This window comes from Erpetoichthys calabaricus, chromosome 10 (assembly GCF_900747795.2).
Source record: "Erpetoichthys calabaricus chromosome 10, fErpCal1.3, whole genome shotgun sequence".
In the NCBI taxonomy this organism is placed as follows: domain Eukaryota; kingdom Metazoa; phylum Chordata; class Cladistia; order Polypteriformes; family Polypteridae; genus Erpetoichthys; species Erpetoichthys calabaricus.
Window position 1 is genome coordinate 4,056,574 of NC_041403.2, and position 21,317 is coordinate 4,077,890.

General features: G+C 48.3%; 1 protein-coding gene across 1 annotated transcript in view; it reads right to left on the bottom strand.

Moving 5' to 3' along the window:
• The window catches only part of dab1a (DAB adaptor protein 1a), a 280,483-nt gene that overhangs the window by 24,513 nt on the left and 234,653 nt on the right, over positions 1 to 21,317 (bottom strand). The window contains exons 6-11 of the mRNA XM_051932968.1: positions 9,974 to 10,105; positions 8,967 to 9,086; positions 8,396 to 8,434; positions 5,629 to 5,694; positions 5,302 to 5,361; positions 658 to 720 (exon numbers count right to left, since the gene is read on the bottom strand). Coding sequence (XP_051788928.1) covers positions 658 to 720; positions 5,302 to 5,361; positions 5,629 to 5,694; positions 8,396 to 8,434; positions 8,967 to 9,086; positions 9,974 to 10,105 — 480 coding nt within the window. The remainder of the gene's footprint in view (positions 1 to 657; positions 721 to 5,301; positions 5,362 to 5,628; positions 5,695 to 8,395; positions 8,435 to 8,966; positions 9,087 to 9,973; positions 10,106 to 21,317) is intronic.

A 21,317-nucleotide genomic window follows, 5' to 3' on the forward strand; every position in this document is an offset into this window, starting at 1 on the left:
CACTGGGAATACTGGACTAAGGAAACTGGTCAGGAGTTTAATGCAGGAGCAGATGGCATATGTACACTCTAATGGGGCACAATAGGGATAAATCTGGGTGAGGCACTTCAGTGGAGTGAGCAGGGGGTGGGATTCTGATAAAAAGTGTTAGGGTAGCAGCTGCAGCCACTAGAGGGCAGCACTGTATAGCAAGTCGGGGTGTCCTCAGCGAAGCAGCAGAAGGGTCACAGATGCCAACAGAGGATGACTGATGAAGAAGTGCCAAGGCAATGAGGGCAGACCAAGTCCATTACTTGGAGCCAATGTGGTAGGGCTAGAGGCCTCAATTGGCACCTTATGATGTAAAGCAGGCTTTGGTCTGTCCCTGTGCTCATCCCTCCTCTATAAAATATATTAGTAGTTCTGTACGGTGCTCTCTGTTTTACAAAACTATGACTCACTTTGATGAAATTTTCATATTCTGCCTTTTTTTCCCTACCTTGATGGCATCCATCGGTGACCCCCTGGTATTTTTTAAATGCACAACTGGTGGCACTGTGGGGACACTCACTTGTTTTCTTGAGGCATTTATCAACTTCACTCTTTTAATAGGAGTCAGTAAGCCACAGATTACAAAGTAGTGCCCCCTGCTGGTGTCAGGTTGGCACCGATACTTACCGACGGTGACGTGATATCTGGAGGAGTTGACATGTCCCCAAAGATTTCTAGCTGGCTGATGTTCTGCAAAATGCAAAAAAAAAAAAAAGGCTGTTAAGTTTGAGGAGGTTCCAAAAAAATTGGCACAACTGGCACCTTTCCTGGCTTCCATCTGGAAGTGAAATTCCTTTCTGGATGCCCAGGTCAAGACTGTTTGATAACAATGTGATGATGAGATGTGGCATGAATGGGTGGTCACTTACCTGCTGCCATGTAGCAGAGGGGGACACTGAGTTAAAAGAAACCTAACAGCGGGCATCATGCTTATGGCACGCAGGCGCTGGTAAACAGCAGTAATAAATAATTAAAAAGCGTGACTAATCTGTGCTGTCAGCTTTTAAACAGCCTGGCTTCCGCAAAGTTCACCTGTCATCGTTGGCACAGCTCTACATAATTAGCTTAACGAGCTGCATCTCCAGAGCTGCCAGGCTGGGATCTTTGCACCTCACTGCCAGTGGGGGGTGCTGGGCAACTCGAGCCTTCAAGCTTCCACACTCGAAGGAAGTTGGGCACCACCGCTGCGTCTCCTTACCTGTTCAAGCCGGGGGATGTCCTCATCAATCTCCAGCAGCAGCTGCCCATACTGCAATGGCAAAGTGAACCTCAGTGGATGGCATGGAGGGTGAGAAGGGGCATGCAAACTGAACGGAGGTACGGGCAGAAATCCAGACCTGCTTCATCCCGCAGGCGGAGTCTATAGAGTGCTAGTGAGTTTTACTCCAAGGGGGGGCTGTGGGAGGCAATGGTGGAATGGGAAATCATGATGGTCAGCAGAACTAAACAAATGGAGTGAGGGCAATCCCACCACAGCTCAATGCCACCCATGAGGATAGCGGCCCCCTAACCCCCTCCTGGCAGATCTGCATTTCCATTCCCGTCCAATGTATTCACAGATGGTGGGAGATGACAGAATATCAATGGAAGAAAGCATGAAGGCAAATGACACAAGAAGCTGAAGCCCCCAAAAAATCAATCAGCAAGCAGCCAGAAGGCAAGACCACCGTCCCCTGATAAAGGCAGCAAAGGAAACATGAAAAAGGTGTCAACAATGCACTACGACGTCCAGAGAGATATCGAGCCTGTGGTCAGCAAAGTCCGGCAACACTGGGATCACCTGGCACTGCCGACCAGTCGTGCCAACCTGCCTTCTCCAAAGTAGCGAAGGGTGTGGTACATTTATCAACCTGAGAGGGGAGAGTTCACTTGAGGAAGGAGCAGCAGATTAATATAATAGGGTCATCATTGTCACACACACATTAAAATGATACCTTAAGACCCCAACATGGCACCTTCCCGTCACACGAGACACAAAGTAAGGGCGTGGGGGATGGGGTCTGGAAGAGCAGAAGTACTGCAGGCAATTAAATAGGAGGCATCGTGCCTAATGGTCAGAGCCAGCAGGGGGCGCCAATGAAAATCCAGAAGTTTCTAAGAGGCCTTTAGAAGAATGAACACTAGAGGGCAGCAATGAGCCAATCTTTGAATAATCCCGCGGCTTTCTGACGTTCAATTCTGTTCTTAGTTGCCATTTTAAGAAGAATTTCATGGTGAAAGGCGATATATAAAATAAAGCTGCACGTACTGGCATGTTCTTCTTCACCATTTAACCTGTAAAAACGTGATTTTTGTGATGGATTGCATTTCATTGTTTTTAATGCGCCTCATGGTGATGATGAAGACACCGGAATGTGTATAGCGCCTTTCACCGCACCCCTGGAATTATATCACGAGCGAATCATTCCCGTTTACCGCAATGCCTTTTTTTACTTTAGTTTGTTAAAGAAGCTCGTGATTTTCTTTGGCATGAGGGGCATTTTATATACGTAATTAAGAATGACTGATGAATTAAGTCATATAGTGCCTTTCATTTCACCAAGGTTTTGCCATACAGTGCAAGTATGAACTGAATGGAATGATGAGGGTCCATCTCTGCTTCGGAAAATGGATGGGTGGATGACTGCTGACGGCCCCCCTCGCTGTACCGCCTGAATTGGTCAACGTTCTTCAGTCCATCTCTCAAACCATTTTATAATCTGCTTATCCATTCAGGTTATTTTGTGGGCTTGCTTTCCGATGCTGACCATTATGAAAGGCGCTATATACAGTGAAGACTGACTGAAGAATTAACGGGGCACCTTTCCTTGCTTTTGCTCTTTTCTGATTTGCTTTTTATTGCTTTCTCCTCATGATGGTGTACACTGTGAAAGGCGCTATAAGCGGTGAGGACTGACTGGAAAATGAACTGATGTGGTGCCACTTCTGTCACACAGTGTTCATCTTTATGGGAGTTTTGTTTTGTACAGCATTCTCTTCATGATAGTGCACACTGTGAAAGGCGCTATATGCGGTGAGGACTGACTGATGAACTATCTCACATGGCACCCTTCCTTCGGCACTGTGCATTTGCTTTGTTCTGCCATTTCTTTCAACTGTGAGGGTGTAAGGCGCTACATAACACAATCAGCCATTGAAGTAAACCACCGGGCTCCAGTTTCTCATATCCAGCTTTAGTTAAAATGGACGCAGAGCTCCGTATTCGCTGTAGGTCCTCCCAGCGCCCTACTTGAGTCGTTCCATCCATCCATCCTTTTATTTTCTTTATTTGGTGACCTGCTTATTCAGTTTAGGGGACCCATCAGTATTGTGTGTGTAGTTAGGCAGCTCACGATTAAAGGTGTTACACATTATGAATTGAAATATATAGTGCCTTTCATTCGAATGTCCTTTAATCCCACGTAAATCACTCTGAGGGGCTCATTCTAAGGCGCTATATACAGCACAATGATGACCGATAACGTGATTGATCGTAAGGACCTGAAACTGAGACCACTCTCTGACCTGGGTCCTGGATCAAAAAAAAAACTGGAGGGGCACTGGAGATCATCGAAGCTGGTGAGGTGCCCCTTATTTTTTAGGATTATTTATTATTTTTTGCCCCTGCCACCCTTGAGATATGACGATGGGCACCACAAAAGCAGCCCACGCAACTTCTGCACTGAATACTGAGACCTTTCAAATCCTGAGGTGCCATGCAGTCTGTGTAACCCCCCCCCACCCCCACACACACCTAGACACACCATGGGTGGCATCTCATAAAGCACTGGAGCTACAGTTTTCCTTTCCGGGAGCTCGGCAGCACACCCATTACAAAAAGTAATTTGTATGAATTACGCAGATGAGCCACCTGGCGAGCAATTCTGACGAGCGACTAGAGGAAACTGGCGTCACAGCTATGCCAGTCGAGAACACCCGCCTGACATAAGGAACAGCAGAAAGATTGGCAAACAAAGAAAGAAATCAATCACAGCCACATTCTGCACCTCACCACCAACAATAACCATTTACCTGCCACAAGGGGGCACCACATGCACATTGTCATCACATCCCATACCACGGGTAGTGCCCCGTACATGACAGCACTTAGTGATAGCCCCAGCACCCTGCTTGGGCACTCAAGGGGTGACAACCTGATGGCACAATACAGAGGCAGCCCATTAAAAACAGTAATGCCCACATCTCTCTGAGCACACATCACCCCCTCATTTCAGATGGGGATGTACCTGAGCATCTGAGAGACCAGCTGAACTTTAAAGTTTCTGCCAGGCTTGTTTCATCTAAAACAGCACTCCCCTCACATACCAGTCTCAGACGGGCATTTTTATGTAACATCTCTTATACAAAAAGTGGCAAGTTGGCATGTTGGTAAGCATTCCTGGATCTGGTAAATTGTCCATGTGCCGTGCGCATGCTGTCCCTTTGTCCTCACGCCGTAAACATGTCAGGCTAAGTGATACCACAGGGCTCCTAGGCACCATTTATGAGCAATGCTATACAAGTGTCAGCGAGGGGGATCAGACATTTAAAGGGTCACATATCTCATTCATTGGGGTGGAGGGGGGCATACAGGGGCAGGTCTCTATAAAAGGGGAGTGAGCTGAGGTGCAGCAGAGGTGTTTGTGACCCTCAGAACCAGGGGGCTACATATATAAGGAAGAGGAGGAAGTTAGGAGCATGTGCACCCACCACATGACGAACCACCTGGATTGGGATCTGAGTGCAGTGGGCGACACCTCAGCACCACGCTGAACAGTGTGAGGTTTATATTTATATATACATGTATATATAAAATAAAATATACTTTACTTACACACACACACATTTTATTGTATAATATATAGAGGATTTATAGTGTGGGTTTGTGATCTGTATGAATGTGCCAACATGCCAACACACACACACGTGCACAGATACAATGTTACATTTCTAGGGCATTGTGACACTCACCTCCTTCTGTTGGTGGGCTTTGGAGAAGGCAGGAGTCGGCAGAGTGGAAGCCCAGATGGGTGAAGCCCACTTACAGATGCAGGTGATGACCGTTGGTGGGCACACACAGCTACAACAATCTCAGGTAACACAAAGCAAACCTCTCAATGCCCAGAGCAGCCATGAGCATGCTGTGACTCCGCCTCCACTTCACCCCGCCCCGCCTCGCCCATGCCCCACCCACCGCAGCAGTCTGCTATTGGCTGGCTGACCTCGGGACGCAGCACAGGGGCACCTGAGAGGTTTGCCACTGCCACCAAGCAACAAAACAACAGCACCTACACTCACTGGTTGCCTTTTGGGAACATCATAGACGCCCTCCTTCTGCTGGCTGGTCGGGACCTGGATTGGCAGTCGCAGAGCCAAAAATAAATAAATAAATAAATAATAGAGAGATGAGTCATTCAATGCGTCACAAGGGCGCCCCCTACTGGAGAGCCCATATTATATCATTCACCTCAGGGATACCAAAAGGGACTGGTATCCCGGACGGCCCACAGGGGGCAGTGCTACTCGGGCAGGGAAGCCGATGCCATCACTGCCGCAGCAGCAGCACTCGGCCCGAGAGCCGCCCGGGGGGGCATCCTGGGTTCAAAATACGGTGGGTACCTGATAAATGTTCTCTTCTGTCTCAGGCTCACGCATCGGCTCATGTCCCGCCTCAAATACAATGTACTAGAGGGCCAGCGGCGCAGAGGGAGCAGAGAAAAAGAGCAGGAGAGGACAAAGAGTTGGTCAGACAAGATGGACAGAGCAGCAGTCCCGAGGAACGAGGCATTTCATGGTTTGCTTTAGTTGCTGAGATGCCGGCCCCTCCGACCAGGCGGTCAGCCTCCACTGCAGACAGGCTCATCGGCCCCTTTATCTGTTCCTTTATCCACGAGGTCACCTGCTGGATGGCACTGAGGCCGATGCCAGCCACTTTCTGGTGTACAGCTAAAGTCTGCAGGAAATGACCACCTGGTGGGTCGCTTTAGAGGCCACTTAACTCCTATATGGTATGGACAGCTGGTGGACAGTGGCGGATGACAGCTAAAATCTGCACAGCATGGAGGAGAGCAGCGAAGAGGACTATTGAACTTGTGCACAGGAGATTCGGCACAAGGACAGCAGGGGAGGCAAGCGTGTGCAACATGACCAGCTGGTGGGCAGCAATGCCAGTTGAGTTATGTAGGACATGAACTTGGAGCAGCAGGGAATGACCAGTCTAATGAGGTAGGTGAGTAGATGGGGGCGCCAGCTAACATCTGCAAGACGTAACAGGCAGGTGGGCAGGGGCACAGGCCATTTCAGTTCTGCTGGTGGACAGCAGAGAGGGGGGATAGCATGTACAATAATGCCAGGTAACATGTGAACAACATGACCGGCCAATGGACAACAAGGCCAGTGAACATTTACAGAACATGGCTGGCCTTGTGAAGACAAAGGTGAGCACCAGCTAACATCTGCAGAACATGACCAGCAGGTGGAGGAGCAAAAAGGAATTAACATGTGCCACAACACTAGCCGGTGGCACTGATGCCAGCTGACACTTGCAGGACGTGGCCAGTCTCTCTGACGCAAAATGATCAGTTAGTGGACAGCGATGCCAAGTTAATGTTTGAAGAATGTGGCTACCTCTTGGGGAGAAATGTGCATGCCAGCTACCATCTGCAGAACGTGACCAGCTGTTGGGCACCACTGAATGTCACTTAAAGTCTGCAGAACATGGCCACCTGATGATGACCACGTACAAAATGACCTGCAGCTGGACAGCAAAGCCAATTATGGAGGACACAGCCACATGATAGGCAGTACTAGAGGACAGTTAACTTCTAGATGATGTGACCTGCTAGTGAAAAGTAGGAGATGCCATCTAAAATCTGACTAGTTGGTGGGCAGCAAAGAGATGCTATCATGTATAACATGGCCATACAGTAATGCCAGCTAAGATTTGGAGATCGTGATCAGCTGTTGGACAGCAGAGAGGGGCGAGCATGGTCTCCAGTGGATAGCAATGCAAGCTGCTGTCTGGAAAACGTAACCAGCTGGCGGGTACCACTGAATGCCACTTAAATGCTGCAGAACAGGACCACCCGAGGAAATGCAAAGATACCAGTATCTCTTATACAGTGTGGCGAGCTGGTGATCAGTAGTGGATGCCAGCTAACATCTGCAGAGAATGCCCACTTGGTGGGCATCAACAGAAGTCGGTTAACTATTACATGGCTGGACTAGCTGGTGAACAGCATGGGGTGCCAGCTAACATCTGCAGAATTTGACCGGCTGGAGGGCAGCAGTGGAGACCATCTAACATCTGCAGAGAATGCCCACTTGGTGGACAGCATTAGAAATCACTTAACTATTACATGACTGGACTAGCTGGTGAGCAGCATGGGGTGCCAGCTAACATCTGCAGAAAATGACCAGCTATTGCACAGCAAAAAAAGGGGGTTTGCATTTACAAAACGAATGGCCAGTGGACAGCAATGCCAGCTTTCATCTGAAGAACAGGACCACCTCGTGTGGACGAATGTAAATAGCAGCTAACATCTGCCGAACGGGCCCAGCTGGTGGGCAGCGCTGAAAGCCATTAAAATTCTGCTGATCATGACCAGGGTCTACAACATGGCCAACAGGTGAACAGTTAAGATCTGAAAAACAGAATTGGATGCCAGCTATGTTCTGCACAACATGCCCACCTGGAGAATGACAGTGATGGTCAGGCAGCTTTAGCATGGCATGACTAGGGGTATCAAGTCCGTGCAGGACATTTTAAAGGTCAATCGGTGTGGAGAAGTTCCAGTGCTACTGCTTGAGGCAGTCGGGCACCTAGGCCTGGCAGAAAATGGCCTCCTGTTGGACAGCATTCTGGAAGATATGACCAGCTGGGGAAACCTCTGTACTGAATGACCATCTGGAGGGTAGTGTGTGTTGACCTCTGCTGAATGAACCCCAGGTGGGCTGCAGTGGAGTGAAAAGTTAACAAGGGTGTCAACATGGATGCCTGGTGGACAGCAGAAGAAATTGGCATGGTCTGTTGAAAAGGCAAGCAGAGCCAAGGGCACTGCCACCTCCTCAGTAGAGGACTCCATAAGGTTGGTGACATTTGGCATGCCCACTCCTCATGCCGATAAAGGCTGGTGCTCAAGAATCCCACCCTCTATCTCACTATAAGCACAAGCTGGCAGTGCCACGCTCCCTCCAACTATGTCCTCGGGCAAATGGAGGATGAGATTTGAAAAGAGGTGACTGGAGTGGCCGCGCACTGAAGAGACAGCGGCGGCATGTAATGCGGTTAATTTAATTAAAGACAAGAGAAACATGAGCGGCGTGGCGACATCATGAGATTACATGCCTGTTATGAGTGAGAGCGGGCGAGGGGGGGCTACTATACCTGGTAGACGGGGTCCTCCACGTCCTCCTCCAGAATCGTCTTTGCGAGAGAAAGAGAAATTATAAAGCAGAGGAGCAGACATTGAAAGAACAGAAGATCAGAAGGAGACACCCAAAGGCCTCGCCCTCCCAGCCCGCCAATCAGAACACAGCCCAAGGGCACCAATCAGAAGGGAGGGCAGGAGGCAAAGCTGTGTCCCCACACTTCCCAGAATGCACTGTGCACAGGACACTTAACATTCATGAGTGAGAAGGAGTGTCCAGTGGCAGGTGGAGAAATTACAGAGAGCTCAGGTGGGCTCTGGGGGTCCTGTTGTGGCACCCCCAGGTACAACCCAAGTTCAGTTTTCAATGTAAAAGGCAGAGAAGTGGGCACAAGTCTTCTGCCCGATACCAGCTCACTCTTCCATCCAGATGGCAACTCCTTTTTTAGCTTTAGGTCACCCACCAGGGTTAGGGTTACCTGATGAGGTGCCTTAGTCCCCTTGGAAGGGCAGAGATCACAAAAAGGGGGAAGAACAAACTAGTGCCATGGGCACAGGGAAGGGTGGGTGATGGGGCAAAGCCATTACCTGGTATACCGCCTGCTCACACTGCTTGTCCTTCTGCGCTTTCTTTTCCAACTCCTCTCGTTGTTTCAGTTCAAAGATGAGCTGGAAGAGGTCCCGTAGGTCAAGGATGACTGGCTCAGCCTGTACGGGCAAAACAAGAAGAAAAGCTTTCAGTTTCAGGAGCATTCACCTCACCTGGGAGGGCACGACACAAAAGAGCTCTTTGCTGCCAATATTTACAGACTGGGCCATCTTGTTTGCCAAAAATCATAAATCAACAGTGAGACCTTCAGAATTGAGATTCTGTGGCACTGCCCTCTAGTGGTTCCATATACAGTCTGTGTTAGAGCAATGATAAAAAAAACAGTGGTGCCCCCTGTTGTTGCAACTGGTGACCACAGGCTCCCACTTAGGCTTAAGCTTCCTGTTCTCTAGGGTTCTCTAAGTGGGCATCATACAGGACCACACTTAAAGGGAGAGGGCATGACGAGCATAACGATGAGAGAGCTGTGCTGAGCCAGGATTACAAAGGGGGGTCCTCTGCCTATGCAACACATCATTAAACGTCAGCTGGGGGTCACAGCTACCAAAATTTACAGACCGGTCCGTCTTGACTGCCACAAATCCAGAACTGGGAGGTGAGATTAGCCATTGAGGTACTTCCCCCTAGTGGCTCCACCCCTTCACTACACCATACATAGGCTATCACAACAATGAGGAACATCAGCAGTGCCCCTGGTCTTGTAGTTGTTGCCCATGGGGCTCAGTAGGTGGTTCTCTAGAGCTGCTCTGCAATGCCACAGGAGACACTCATGCAGTACCTTTTAAAAAGTGAAGGGGCTTCTGTCTCCTCATGACATGTCATTCAGACCACCAATATCAGGGTCACAGGAAAGCTGTGTGTCCAACTAAAGCACAGACTTAAAGAACCGAATTACCAAACAAGTTGGGTGAGAGGCTGGGGAGGCGCCCCACAGTGAAGGTGTCTACAATGAGATGGATGGGGGGTCTCACATGCACATACTTACAGACTGAGCCGTCTTGATGGCCACAAATCGATGGTTCCCCTCCTTCCCACACACGTAGCCGAAGGCTCTGTGGTCCGTGATGTCCTTGGCAATATATGAAATTTCATGAACTGCGTGCTGATGTTGAAGAACCTGCAGGTGGGCACAAGAAATGGACAAGGGGAGTCCATTAAGATCATCACTCATTTGTACGGTCTGCACAGTTGGACACCAGATGTCGGGCTTCAATGACAGTAATGGCGCTCCATTCTGACCACACTGTCGTGATGACCTCGGGATCCTGCAGTTCTAAATGTGGGGATCTCATCCCAGAGTTTCAGCCTTTCTAAGGCTGCTGGTTACTCCACAGGAATCGGATTCTTGCAGCCTTTGCCCTCCAAAATTTGGTCTCCGTCACCATTATGACCGGTGACGTCTGATCCTGCCATTCACGATTGACGCACCTCACTGCAATCCAAACAGCAGAGCGTGGGGAGCATTGGCACCATCCCAGGGAAGAGGACACACCTAAAGAGTAAAACACTAATGCCTGGCTCAGGGAGGACCACCAAGGTGGGCAACTCCAGGGAGTTTCTCAGGGTGCTGCCAGTAAAGAAGGACGAAGACTATGCACCAAAAAATATCAAGGGGGAGACGAGAAAGGTGTCATCGAGCAGCCACTAAGGACGATGGGTGAGACCCCCTTGACCATCACTTTGGTTTTATTTAGGTGATGAGATCTTTGGGGTAGCTGGGCAATGAAGGGGCACACCGGAAAGCGCATTGACAGCTGCAGACTCATGCTTGATCTGTGAGGTCAGGTGACTTAAGGATACAATGGGCGTTAACTGCTGGACCAGGAAGAGGGGTAGCTGGTAGGGCATGCTGGGAAAAAAAACTAGCAGTACTGGGACTGGGAGACAATATAAGACTTGGCATTGGGGTGTAATGACATTTGTAGAACGTAGTTGGCACATAGACAATTCAGGAGTCCTGCGGTGGGTTGGCACCCTGCCCAGGATTGTTTCCTGCCTTGTGCCCTGTGTTGGCTGGGATTGGCTCCAGCAGACCCCTGTGACCCTGTGTTCGGATTCAGCGGGTTGGAAAATGGATGGATGGACAATTCAGGAATCGGGCTAAATGGGACCAGGGGTTTAACAGAAGTGGGCTCATGGAAAGCATGGAATAACTGAGGGTGGGGGCTGAGAAGACAAGGACTATTCTGGAAGGTGAGGCGGGTACTACACAGTTTGGGAATCACAGTCTAAACTGGGAAACCAGGATCAGGAGCGTAATGACCTATGGACCCCCTGAAAAGCGGTGGATAAAATAAGGAAATGCAGGATTATTTTGGGAAGTTGGCGTGATATGTGTAGATACTCTAAAAATCAGAAGGGGGTTACGGGCAGCAGGAGAGCAGCCACCTTGTGATCAAAACTAGGGAAACAAGGATCAGATTCAGTGGGGGAATCCGGACTAGGAATTCAGGTTTGGAGACATCTCCGTCACCATTATGACCGGTGAAGTCTGATCCTGCCATTCACCTCATGCCAGCTGATCCTGTCAACTCTTCACCCGGTCTTAGACTTCAGCATCCTACAGTTTGGCAAAAGGGATTCTGGTCCCACTAGGCCCCTGTCTCCAGCCTTATCTTATCCCCAAATGGACAGCAAAGTTCTTGCCCATCCAGACCCAATTAGCTTCTAGGTTTCTTATCAAATGCCCCTCGCCAGGAGTCTAATTCAACCACAAAGGCATTAAAGCAAGCAGTGGATCTGCTCAGAGTTCATCATTCTGATGCTTTACCTTCACTGTTTGGGGACACTTCAAGATTAAATCCAGTGCCTGATCCTGCCAGAAGCCGCTTGTCTGCAACTTCACGCACTTGAGCCTCCCCTGTGCAGGTTGACCTGTGGCCAGTTCTGTGAGTCCTCTGCGCCCCTTGGGATTACATTCAGAGGGGCCTAAATCGGTTACACCTCAGTCTCCTACAGCTTCACTTCCACAGGTCTGATCCTGTCAGATTATTTTATCCTGCAACTGCATCCCTTCCTGTATCTACGGTGGTTAAAAACGTGTGTTGAAAAGCGAGCGTCAAATCCTATCAGATCTCCACATCCCGCGGACTAACTGGTTCGGATCTCATCCCATTAGACCTTGGTTAATGGCAGCTATTCTCTCTGGTGCCTGATCCTGTCATATTCTTACAATTTTGCATGGCTACAGTTTAACTAGAGTTCCATATCATTAGAACATTAGAACAATCTGGACGAGATCAGGCCATTCAGCTCAACAAAGCTCGCCAGTCCTATCAAGCCGAGTTTTGAAAGTCCCTAAAGTCTTACTGTCCACCACACTACTTGGGTCGCTTATTCCAAGTGTCTGTCGTTCTTTATGTAAAGAAAAACTTCCTCATGTTTGTGCGAAATGTACCCTTACGTAATATCCCTGCAGCTTTACTCATGGAGAATGATCTTGTTACATTTCTGTATTCAGATTGACCCTGTAAGGCTCTGTGTGCCAGGATCTGGGTCCATAATCGTCACCTACATCCGGTTTTGTGGCCTGCAGCCTGATCTCATATGAACTGACCATGTCAGACTTCTAGTCCTGGGTATCCCATAGTTCTACCCAAAGAGGCCTAATCCTTGTGTGACTGCTTTTCCTGCAAGTGTACCTTCTGGAATCGCATCCTTGCACATCTCAGGGTATCCGGATGAGTTGCCCCCCCATATTTTGCCCCCGGTAAATTACAAAGAAATTAATTTAGTACTGCCCTGCGGTGGGCTGGCGCCCTGCCCAGGGTTTGTTTCCTGCCTTGTGCCCGGTGTTGGCTGGGATTGGCTCCAGCAGACCCCCGTGACCCTGTAGTTAGGATATAGCGGGTTGGATAATGGATGGATTAATTTAGTACATAATTGTATTTCACGTATGTTTTTCCGGACCGGCATGTGATATTAATTTTTGTAAAATCATTTGGATTCGTTTAATTGAAATAAAAATGTATGTATGTTTACAAAGCGTTTCATTTAAGTGATGCACTATTGCTAACTTTTTTATCATCCATCCATTTATCCAACCTGCTATATCCTAACTACAGGGTCACGGGGGTCTGCTGGAGCCAATCCCAGCCAACACAGGGCACAAGGCAGGAAACAAACCCTGGGCAGGGTGCCAGCCCACCACAGGGCACACACACACACACACACACACACACACACACACACACTAGGGACAATTTAGGATCGCCAATGCACCTAACCTGCATGTCTTTGGACTGTGGGAGGAAACCGGAGGACACGGGGAGAACATGCAAACTCCACGCAGGAAGGACCCGGGAAGCGAACCCAGGTCTCCTAACTGCAAGGCAGCAGCGCTATACCCACTGCGCCACCATGCCACCCCTTTTTTTATCATTTTGCTACAAAAATATTTAAATTAGGAAAGTCAGTTTTGAACGCTGAGAACATATTCACTTTATTTTTTCTAGAAACTTCCAACACTCAAAACGTCTGGGTGTGAGTATTAGAAGTTACTGGGTTGGGGGAGAAATATCATGGAGGCGTAACGTAGTGGGGGCAAAATTTCCGTAAACCCAGATCTCAGTATCTAACACTTGGCTGCTTGTTTCACAATCCATTAGGCAGATCTCCCATGAAGCCTGATCTGGTGGCGTTTCCCAATTCGGCGTTAACCGAATGCTGTACTCCTACAGCTTTACTCTGTACAGGCGGATCCTGTCACATATCGCTATTCCGAATGGCTGCAGTTTAATCCTACAGGATTTGTAAGCTCAGACTGGATTCTCTAATCCTCATTTACATGCAGCTTTACTGTCTGCCGCCTGATCCCGTACAGTTTGACTATTTCAGACTTTGAGATGATGGAATCAGTTCATTAATACCCAAACAGGCTTAAATCCTTGTCAGGTTTCTTTTCCTGCACCCCGATTTCCAACAGATTTCCCCCTGCAGGTTTAACCTCGTGGAGCCTGATCCTGTCACATTCCCCAATCTGGTATGGTAACATTTTATTCAGCGCTCCGTATCCCTGTGGCTTTGGTCGGTGGAGTCTGATCCTGTTACATGTCACTATTCCAAATAACTGGACTTTAATCCTGCCACTTGGCATGATGGGATGCGATTCCACAAAACCTCACCTGCACCCAGGGTTACTGCCTGTAGCCTGATCCTGTATGACTCGAGCATTTTCAGACCTCGACATCCTGATGGTCTCTACGCAAAGAAGCCCAGCCTTTGTACTGCTGGAGTCTGTTCCTAACAGATCTTTACTGCAGGTTCACCCCATGGAGTCTGATCCTGTCACATTTCGCAGTTTGGCATAACTGGAGTTCATTCAGAATTCTGCATCTCTGCAGATTTACGACATGGAATCTAATCCTAATCGGAATGACTGGAGTTTAATTTCTTGCTAGGGTCCGATTCCATAATCCTCACTTACAGTACATACAGTTTTACTGCCTACAGCCTGACGCTGTATCTTCTTCTTTTGGCTGATCCTGTATGGATTATTCAGTGTAGACTGATGGGCAACAATGGCCAGTGTATTCATATTAAATTAAATCTAGAGCACAATAAAGTGGGCAGAAAGTAAAGGGGTCTGAATACAGAATTCTGAATACAATGTCTTCTTCTTCTTTTGGCTGCTCATCTTCTTCCATATCTTCTTGTCCTCATCATCTTGTTCTGTTACACCCATCACCTGCATGTCCCCTCTCACCACATCCATAAACCTTCTCTTAGGCCTTTCTCTTCTCCTCTTCCCTGGCAGCTCTATTCTTAGCACCCTTCTCCCAATATACCCAGCATCTCTCCTCTGTACATGTCCAAACCAGCACAATCTCGCCTCTCTGACTTTGTCTCTAAACCTGAGCTGACCCTCTAATGTCCTCATTTCTAATCCTGTCCATCCTTGTCACACCCAATGCAAATCTTAGCATCTTTAACTCTGCCACCTCCAGCTCTGTCTCCTGTACCAGCCCATATTTCTACATCATGATACCTTGTTGTGCGACCCAAAGAGGCCTGAACCCTTGCATGATTCCGTTCCTACAGTGTTGCCTCCTGGCATCTCACCCTGAAAGATCTTAGTCTCCTGAAGTGTATCTGTGTGTGTTTCATAGCCCACTGGACTGGTCTCAAAATGGGGCCTGATCGTGTTCTATTCCGCAATTTGGTACGACTGCAGTCTAATCACAGTTCTGTATCCCCGCTACTTTATGCTCACATTTCACCATTCAGAAGGACTGGAGTTTAATCCTGCACTTAGCATGCTGGGATCAGATTCAATAATCCTCAGTTACTGTACGTACGGTTTCACTGCCCACAGCCTGCTCCTGTAAAGCTTGACCGTTTCAGACTTCTACATCATATTATCCAGCACTTCTTTCCAAAGAGGCCTAGTCTTTGGGTCGGCTTGCTGGAATCTGATCCTGACAGATCTCTCCAGCGGGTTTACCCCATGGAGTCTGATCCTCTCACATTTCCCAAATGAGTTCAGTTGGGTTAGAATTCTGTACCTTTTTACTCCATTACACCTGGTCCTGTCAAACTCCACTATTTGGAGTTTAACTCTGCAGTCGCGCCTCACTGATCTGATTCCATAACCCTCACTTACAGTGGGGCAAAAAAGTATTTAGTCAGCCACCAATTGTGCAAGTTCTCCCACTTAAAAAGATGAGAGAGGCCTGTAATTTTCATCATAGGTATACCTCAACTATGAGAGACAAAATGAGAAAAAAAATCCAGAAAATCACATTGTCTGATTTTTGAAGAATTTATTTGCAAATTATGGTGGAAAATAAGTATTTGGTCACCTACAAACAAGCAAGATTTCTGGCTCTCACAGACCTGTAACTTCTTCTGTAAGAGGCTCCTCTGTCCTCCACTCGTTACCTGTATTAATGGCACCTGTTTGAACTTGTTATCAATATAAAAGACACCTGTCCACAACCTCTAACAGTCACACTCCAAACTCCACTATGGCCAAGACCAAAGAGCTGTCAAAGGACACCAGAAACAAAATTGTAGACCTGCACCAGGCTGGGAAGACTGAATCTGCAATAGGTAAGCAGCTTGGTGTGAAGAAATCAACTGTGGGAGAAATCATTAGAAAATGGAAGACATACAAGACCACTGATAATCTCCCTCGATCTGGGGCTCCACGCAAGATCTCACCCCATGGGGTCAAAATGATCACAAGAACGGTGAGCAAAAATCCCAAATGACCTGCAGAGAGCTGGGACCAAAGTAACAAAGGCTACCATCAGTAACACACTACACCGCCAGGGACTCAAATCCTGCAGTGCCAGACGTGTCCCCCAGCTTAAGCCAGTGCATGTGCAGGCCCGTCTGAAGTTTGCTAGAGAGCATTTGGATGATCCAGAAGAGGATTGGGAGAATGTCATATGGTCAGATGAAAAAAACTCTACTCGTCGTGTTTGGAGGAGAAAGAATGCTGAGTTGCATCCAAAGAACACCATACCTACTGTAAAGCATGGGGGTGGAAACATCAGGCTTTGGGGCTGTTTTTTTGCAAAGGGACCAGGACGACTGATCCGTGTAAAGGAAAGAATGAATGGGGCCATGTATCGTCAGATTTGGAGTGAAAACCTCCTTCCATCAGCAAGGGCATTGAAGATGAAACGTGGCTGGGTCTTTCAGCATGACAATGATCCCAAACACACCGCCCGCGTAACAAAGGAGTGGCTTCGTAAGAAGCATTTCAAGGTCCTGCAGTGGCCTAGCCAGTCTCCAGATCTCAACCCCATAGAAAATCTTTGGAGGGAGTTGAAAGTCCGTGTTGCCCAGTGACAGCCCCAAAACATCACTGCTCTAGAGGAGATCTGCATGGAGGAATGGGCCAAAATACCAGAAACAGTGTGTGAAAACCTTGTGAAGATTTACAGAAATCGTTTGACCGCTGTCATTGCCAACAAAGGGTATATAACAAAGTATTGAGATGAACTTTTGTTATTGACCAAATACTTTTTTTTTCCACCATAATTTGCAAATAAATTCTTCAAAAATCAGACAATGTGATTTCTGGATTTTTTTTCTCATTTTGTCTCTCATAGTTGAGGTATACCTATGATGAAAATTACAGGCCTCTCTCAGCTTTTTAAGTGGGAGAACTTGCACAATTGGTGGCTGACTAAATACTTTTTTGCTCCACTGTATGTCCAGTTTCACTGCCCACTACCTGATCCTGTAAAACCTGACTATTTCAGACTTCTACACCATATTATCCAGCACTTCTATCCAAAGAGGCCTAGTCCTTGTGGGGAAGCCTGCCCTGCAGGAGTCTGATCCTCTCACATTTCTCAAAAGAGTGCAGTTGGGTTAGAATTCTGTATCTCTTTACTCCATTAAGTCCGATCCTGTCAAATTCCACTATTCAGAATGACTGGAATTTAACCCTGCAGTCGTGCATCGCCGATCCGATTCCATAATCCTCACTTATGTCCAGTTTCACTGCCCACAGCCTGATCCTGTAAAGCTTGACCGTTTCAGACTTCTACACTATATTATCCAGCACTTCTATCCAAAGAGGCCTAGTCTTTGGGAGGCCTGCTGGAGTCTGATCCTGACAGATCTCTCCTACAGGTTTACCCCATGGAGTCTGATCCTGTCACATTCCCCAAATGAGTGCAGTTGGGTTAGATTTCTGTATCTCTTTACTCCATTAAGTCCGATCCTATCAAATTCCACTATTTGGAGTTTAACCCTGCAGTCGCGCCTCACTGATCTGATCCCATAACCCTCACTTATAGTATGTCCCGTTTTACTCCCTGATCCCCTATAATGTGATGATTTCACACATCTACATCACAGTATCATGCAGCCTTACCCAAAGTCTCCTACACTTTCATGCCTCCATCACCCACAGCTCGAACCGCTGGCATCTGATCCTGACACATCTCGGTACCCTGACACCGGTCTCTGTGACTGGGCAGAGATCTCCCATCACCAATTCCACGATCCTGCAGATTAAAAGCCAAGTGTCTGATCCCGTCTACAGTTTTAGTCCCCAGAGGTTTCCTCGTTCAGCACTTCTGACGGGCCTCAGTATTCTGCAGCTTTCCTCATGGGAGGTCCAAGACAGCCATGTGTTATGACCCTTTTAGATCTCACCATTCTGCAAATTCACACAATGCAGGGTCCAATCATATGAGACAAGACAAGGGTCTCTGCCGTGACTACATGTATGACCCGGCCACATATCCGTATCCCTTGAGCTTTTCCTGCAGTGAACTGATCCCATAATCCTGCATGTTTACTTCCAGGAGAGTCTGATCCTGTCAAACGCATCAGTCTCTAATCCCACCTCTTTACCTGCAGTGATACGAACCCATAATCCTGTAGTTTAATTTCATGGGGCCTGGTTCTACCACATCTCTGGAGGCTAATCTCACCTCTTTACCTGCAGGGATCGTATCCCATAATCCCCAGGATACCCTGGCAGTCTGACTCAGTAAGTCCTGACCTGCCCACACTGCCATACGGCCTTCCTATTCTTCTGTGCTGCTGTTTCCTGCAGCTTTAGCCCTGCTGGACTCCCAGCCATGAGCATCGGGATGAAGCCAAGTCTATGAGACCCCTGCAGTCAGACAGCAGCTCTCCCCTCGCTCACACGCCGCCCCTGCTTGCATCCTCATTAGTCAACAAGCACTCCTGTCAAAGCTCCTTTCAGCTCATCACCCATCTGCTCTGTACTTCCTCGGCCCGCATGTGGTAATGGCACATGTGTGCTTTTGGCTGGCACTGCCAATCTGGCGGCTCGGCGTTCCTTGTGAAGTCAATGAGCTGCACACCCTCGGCAGATTGACGCGCCTCACTGCAATCCAAACAGCAGAGCGTGGGGAGCCTTGGCACCATCCCAGGGAAGAGGACACACCTAAACAGTAAAACACTAACGCCTGGCTCAGGGAGGACCACCAAGGTGGGCAACCCCAGGGAGTTTCTCAGGGTGCCACCAGTAAAGAAGGATGAAGACTATGCAGCAAAAAAAATCGAGGGGGAGACGAGGAAGGTGTCATCAAGCAGCCACTAATGACGATGGGTGAGTCAATGGAGACCCCCTTGACCGTCACTTTGGTTTTATTTAGGTGATGGGACCTTTGGGGTAGCTGGGCAATGAAGGGGCACACTGGAAAGCGCATTGACAGCTGCAGACTTATGCTTGATCTGTGAGGTCAGGTGACTTAAGGATACAATGGGCGTTAACTGCTGGACCAGGAAGAGGGGTAGCTGGTGGGCATGCTGGGAAAAAAAAATGAAAGTACTGGAACTGGGAGACAATATAAGACTTGGACTAAACTGGGGGGCATTTGGCATTCGGGTGTAATGACATTTGCAGAATGTAGTTGGCACATAGATAATTCAGGAATCAGTGGCTAAATGGGACCAGGGGTTCAAGAGAAGTGGGCACATGGAAAGCATGGAATAACTAAGGGTGGGGGCTGAAAAGACAAAGACTATTCTGGAAGGTGAGGCAGGTACAACACAGTTTAGGAATCACAGTCTAAACTGGGAAACCAGGATCAGGAGCGTAATGACCTATGGACCCCCTGAGAAGCGGTGGATAAAATAAGGGAATGCAGACTGGGAATCAAGGATTATTTTGGCAGGGTGGGGTGATACGTGTAGATACCCTAAAAATCAGACATTGAAGTGGAGGGGGCTATGGGCAGCAAGAGAGCAGCCACCTTGTGGGATTCATTATCAAAACTAGGGAAATCAGGATCAGATTCAGTGGGGAATCCGGACTAGGAATTCATGTTTGGAGACATCTAGGAATCAGCGGCTAACTCAGGGGGCAATCAGGGAGCTGGGAGTCAACAGACGTACAGACGGGGTGGGAATTGGTGGCTAAACAAGAGGATTGGGACAAAGGGTCAATGGTTAATCTGAGAGTGAATGGAACAAGGAGCCAAGGTGACCAAGCAGCCCACTAATCACCCGCATTCTGAGCTGGGATTCTCCTCGTGTTGAACCCTTTACCCGAACGCAGGAGAGGCTTTGTGCACTCGTGACGGACAGCCGCTTTACTGCCTGGGCGAGCAGCGGTCAGATGGACTCTGGGAGGAATACTAACAAGTGAGACGGCAGCTCTCATCAGGGCTGCCAGTCTCTCTGAAGCGGCAGAGAAATGATTGGCAAGGCTGCTGCTTCCGACGCTTAATTATTATTTATGGAGCGCGCTTTAAAAGCTCCTGCGATACTCATTAGAATTTCAAATGCCGCAGAGTCGACGGCGAGTGCAGCTGCCTCATCAGCGCTTAGCGGTGGCACCCGAAGTGCTGCGCGAGAGGAGCATCCATTAATTGCAGAGCCGTGCCGAGCGGAATGAAGGCCAGGAGGTGAATGGGGCTCATGTGGGATGAAGTGGCCTTCTTCTCATTGGCAGTGCTTTGTGCACATGCCAACCAATGAGTGGCCTTAGCGGCAGCTGGCACCCCGGTAAGAATTGTCCATCAGGTCAGGCCAATACTGGATCTGTTATACTGGTCACTTGGTCAGCTGGGCACCTTTTACTTTGATCCCATAACAGATGACTATCAGAGGATCACCAGGAAGATCACTTCATCATATTTGACAACTTCTACTGTACGGAATTAGGCCTCTGCAGTGGTCACTAAGCTGTGGTCCATCTGCTTCTTACCCTTCTCACTGACTGAGTCCCCCAGAACGAGTGAGAAATGATCTACATAAGCCAAGTCAACATCAAGCATGGTCAGTAAAGAGTCTGGTTAAACTGACAATAGCTCCGACTGGACCTGGCCTAACTGTGCTCAATTGGGTCAAGCTGAGCTGAACCAGATCTTCCTGGACTGAGCCACACTTTGGGGGCATTGAGGTCAGGCTGGTTATAACGAGTCTTGATGAACCAATCTACTAGCACCACAACTAAACTCTGGCCAATTACAGCCACTTCACACTCGATTTGGCCTGGTTGGACTAAACCAGTCAGTGTGCATGCCATGGGTCCGACTCTGGAAAGCCCGGCTGGACGCTGGACACTTGATTTAACCTGGACATGCCCCAACTGAATAAAGCTTGAGTCTAACTGCACCAAGACTGGCCAGGTGAGGCTTGGCTGTACACCGCCAGCTATAAGATGGACTCAGCCAGGCTGAAGCAAACCTTAATTCAGCTTGTGGGAGACTTGGTCAAGTCGTACTCAGTCTAGTTCTGGATATACCAGCTTCTTCATGATGGGTCTAGTCTGGTCAATCTTAACCTGGTTCTGTGTGGGCGTCAGTCTTATTGGATAAGGGTTCTATTTTTCCAAAATCTTATAGGACTAGGCCTAGACTGGGTAGGATGTGATTTGACTATACGCC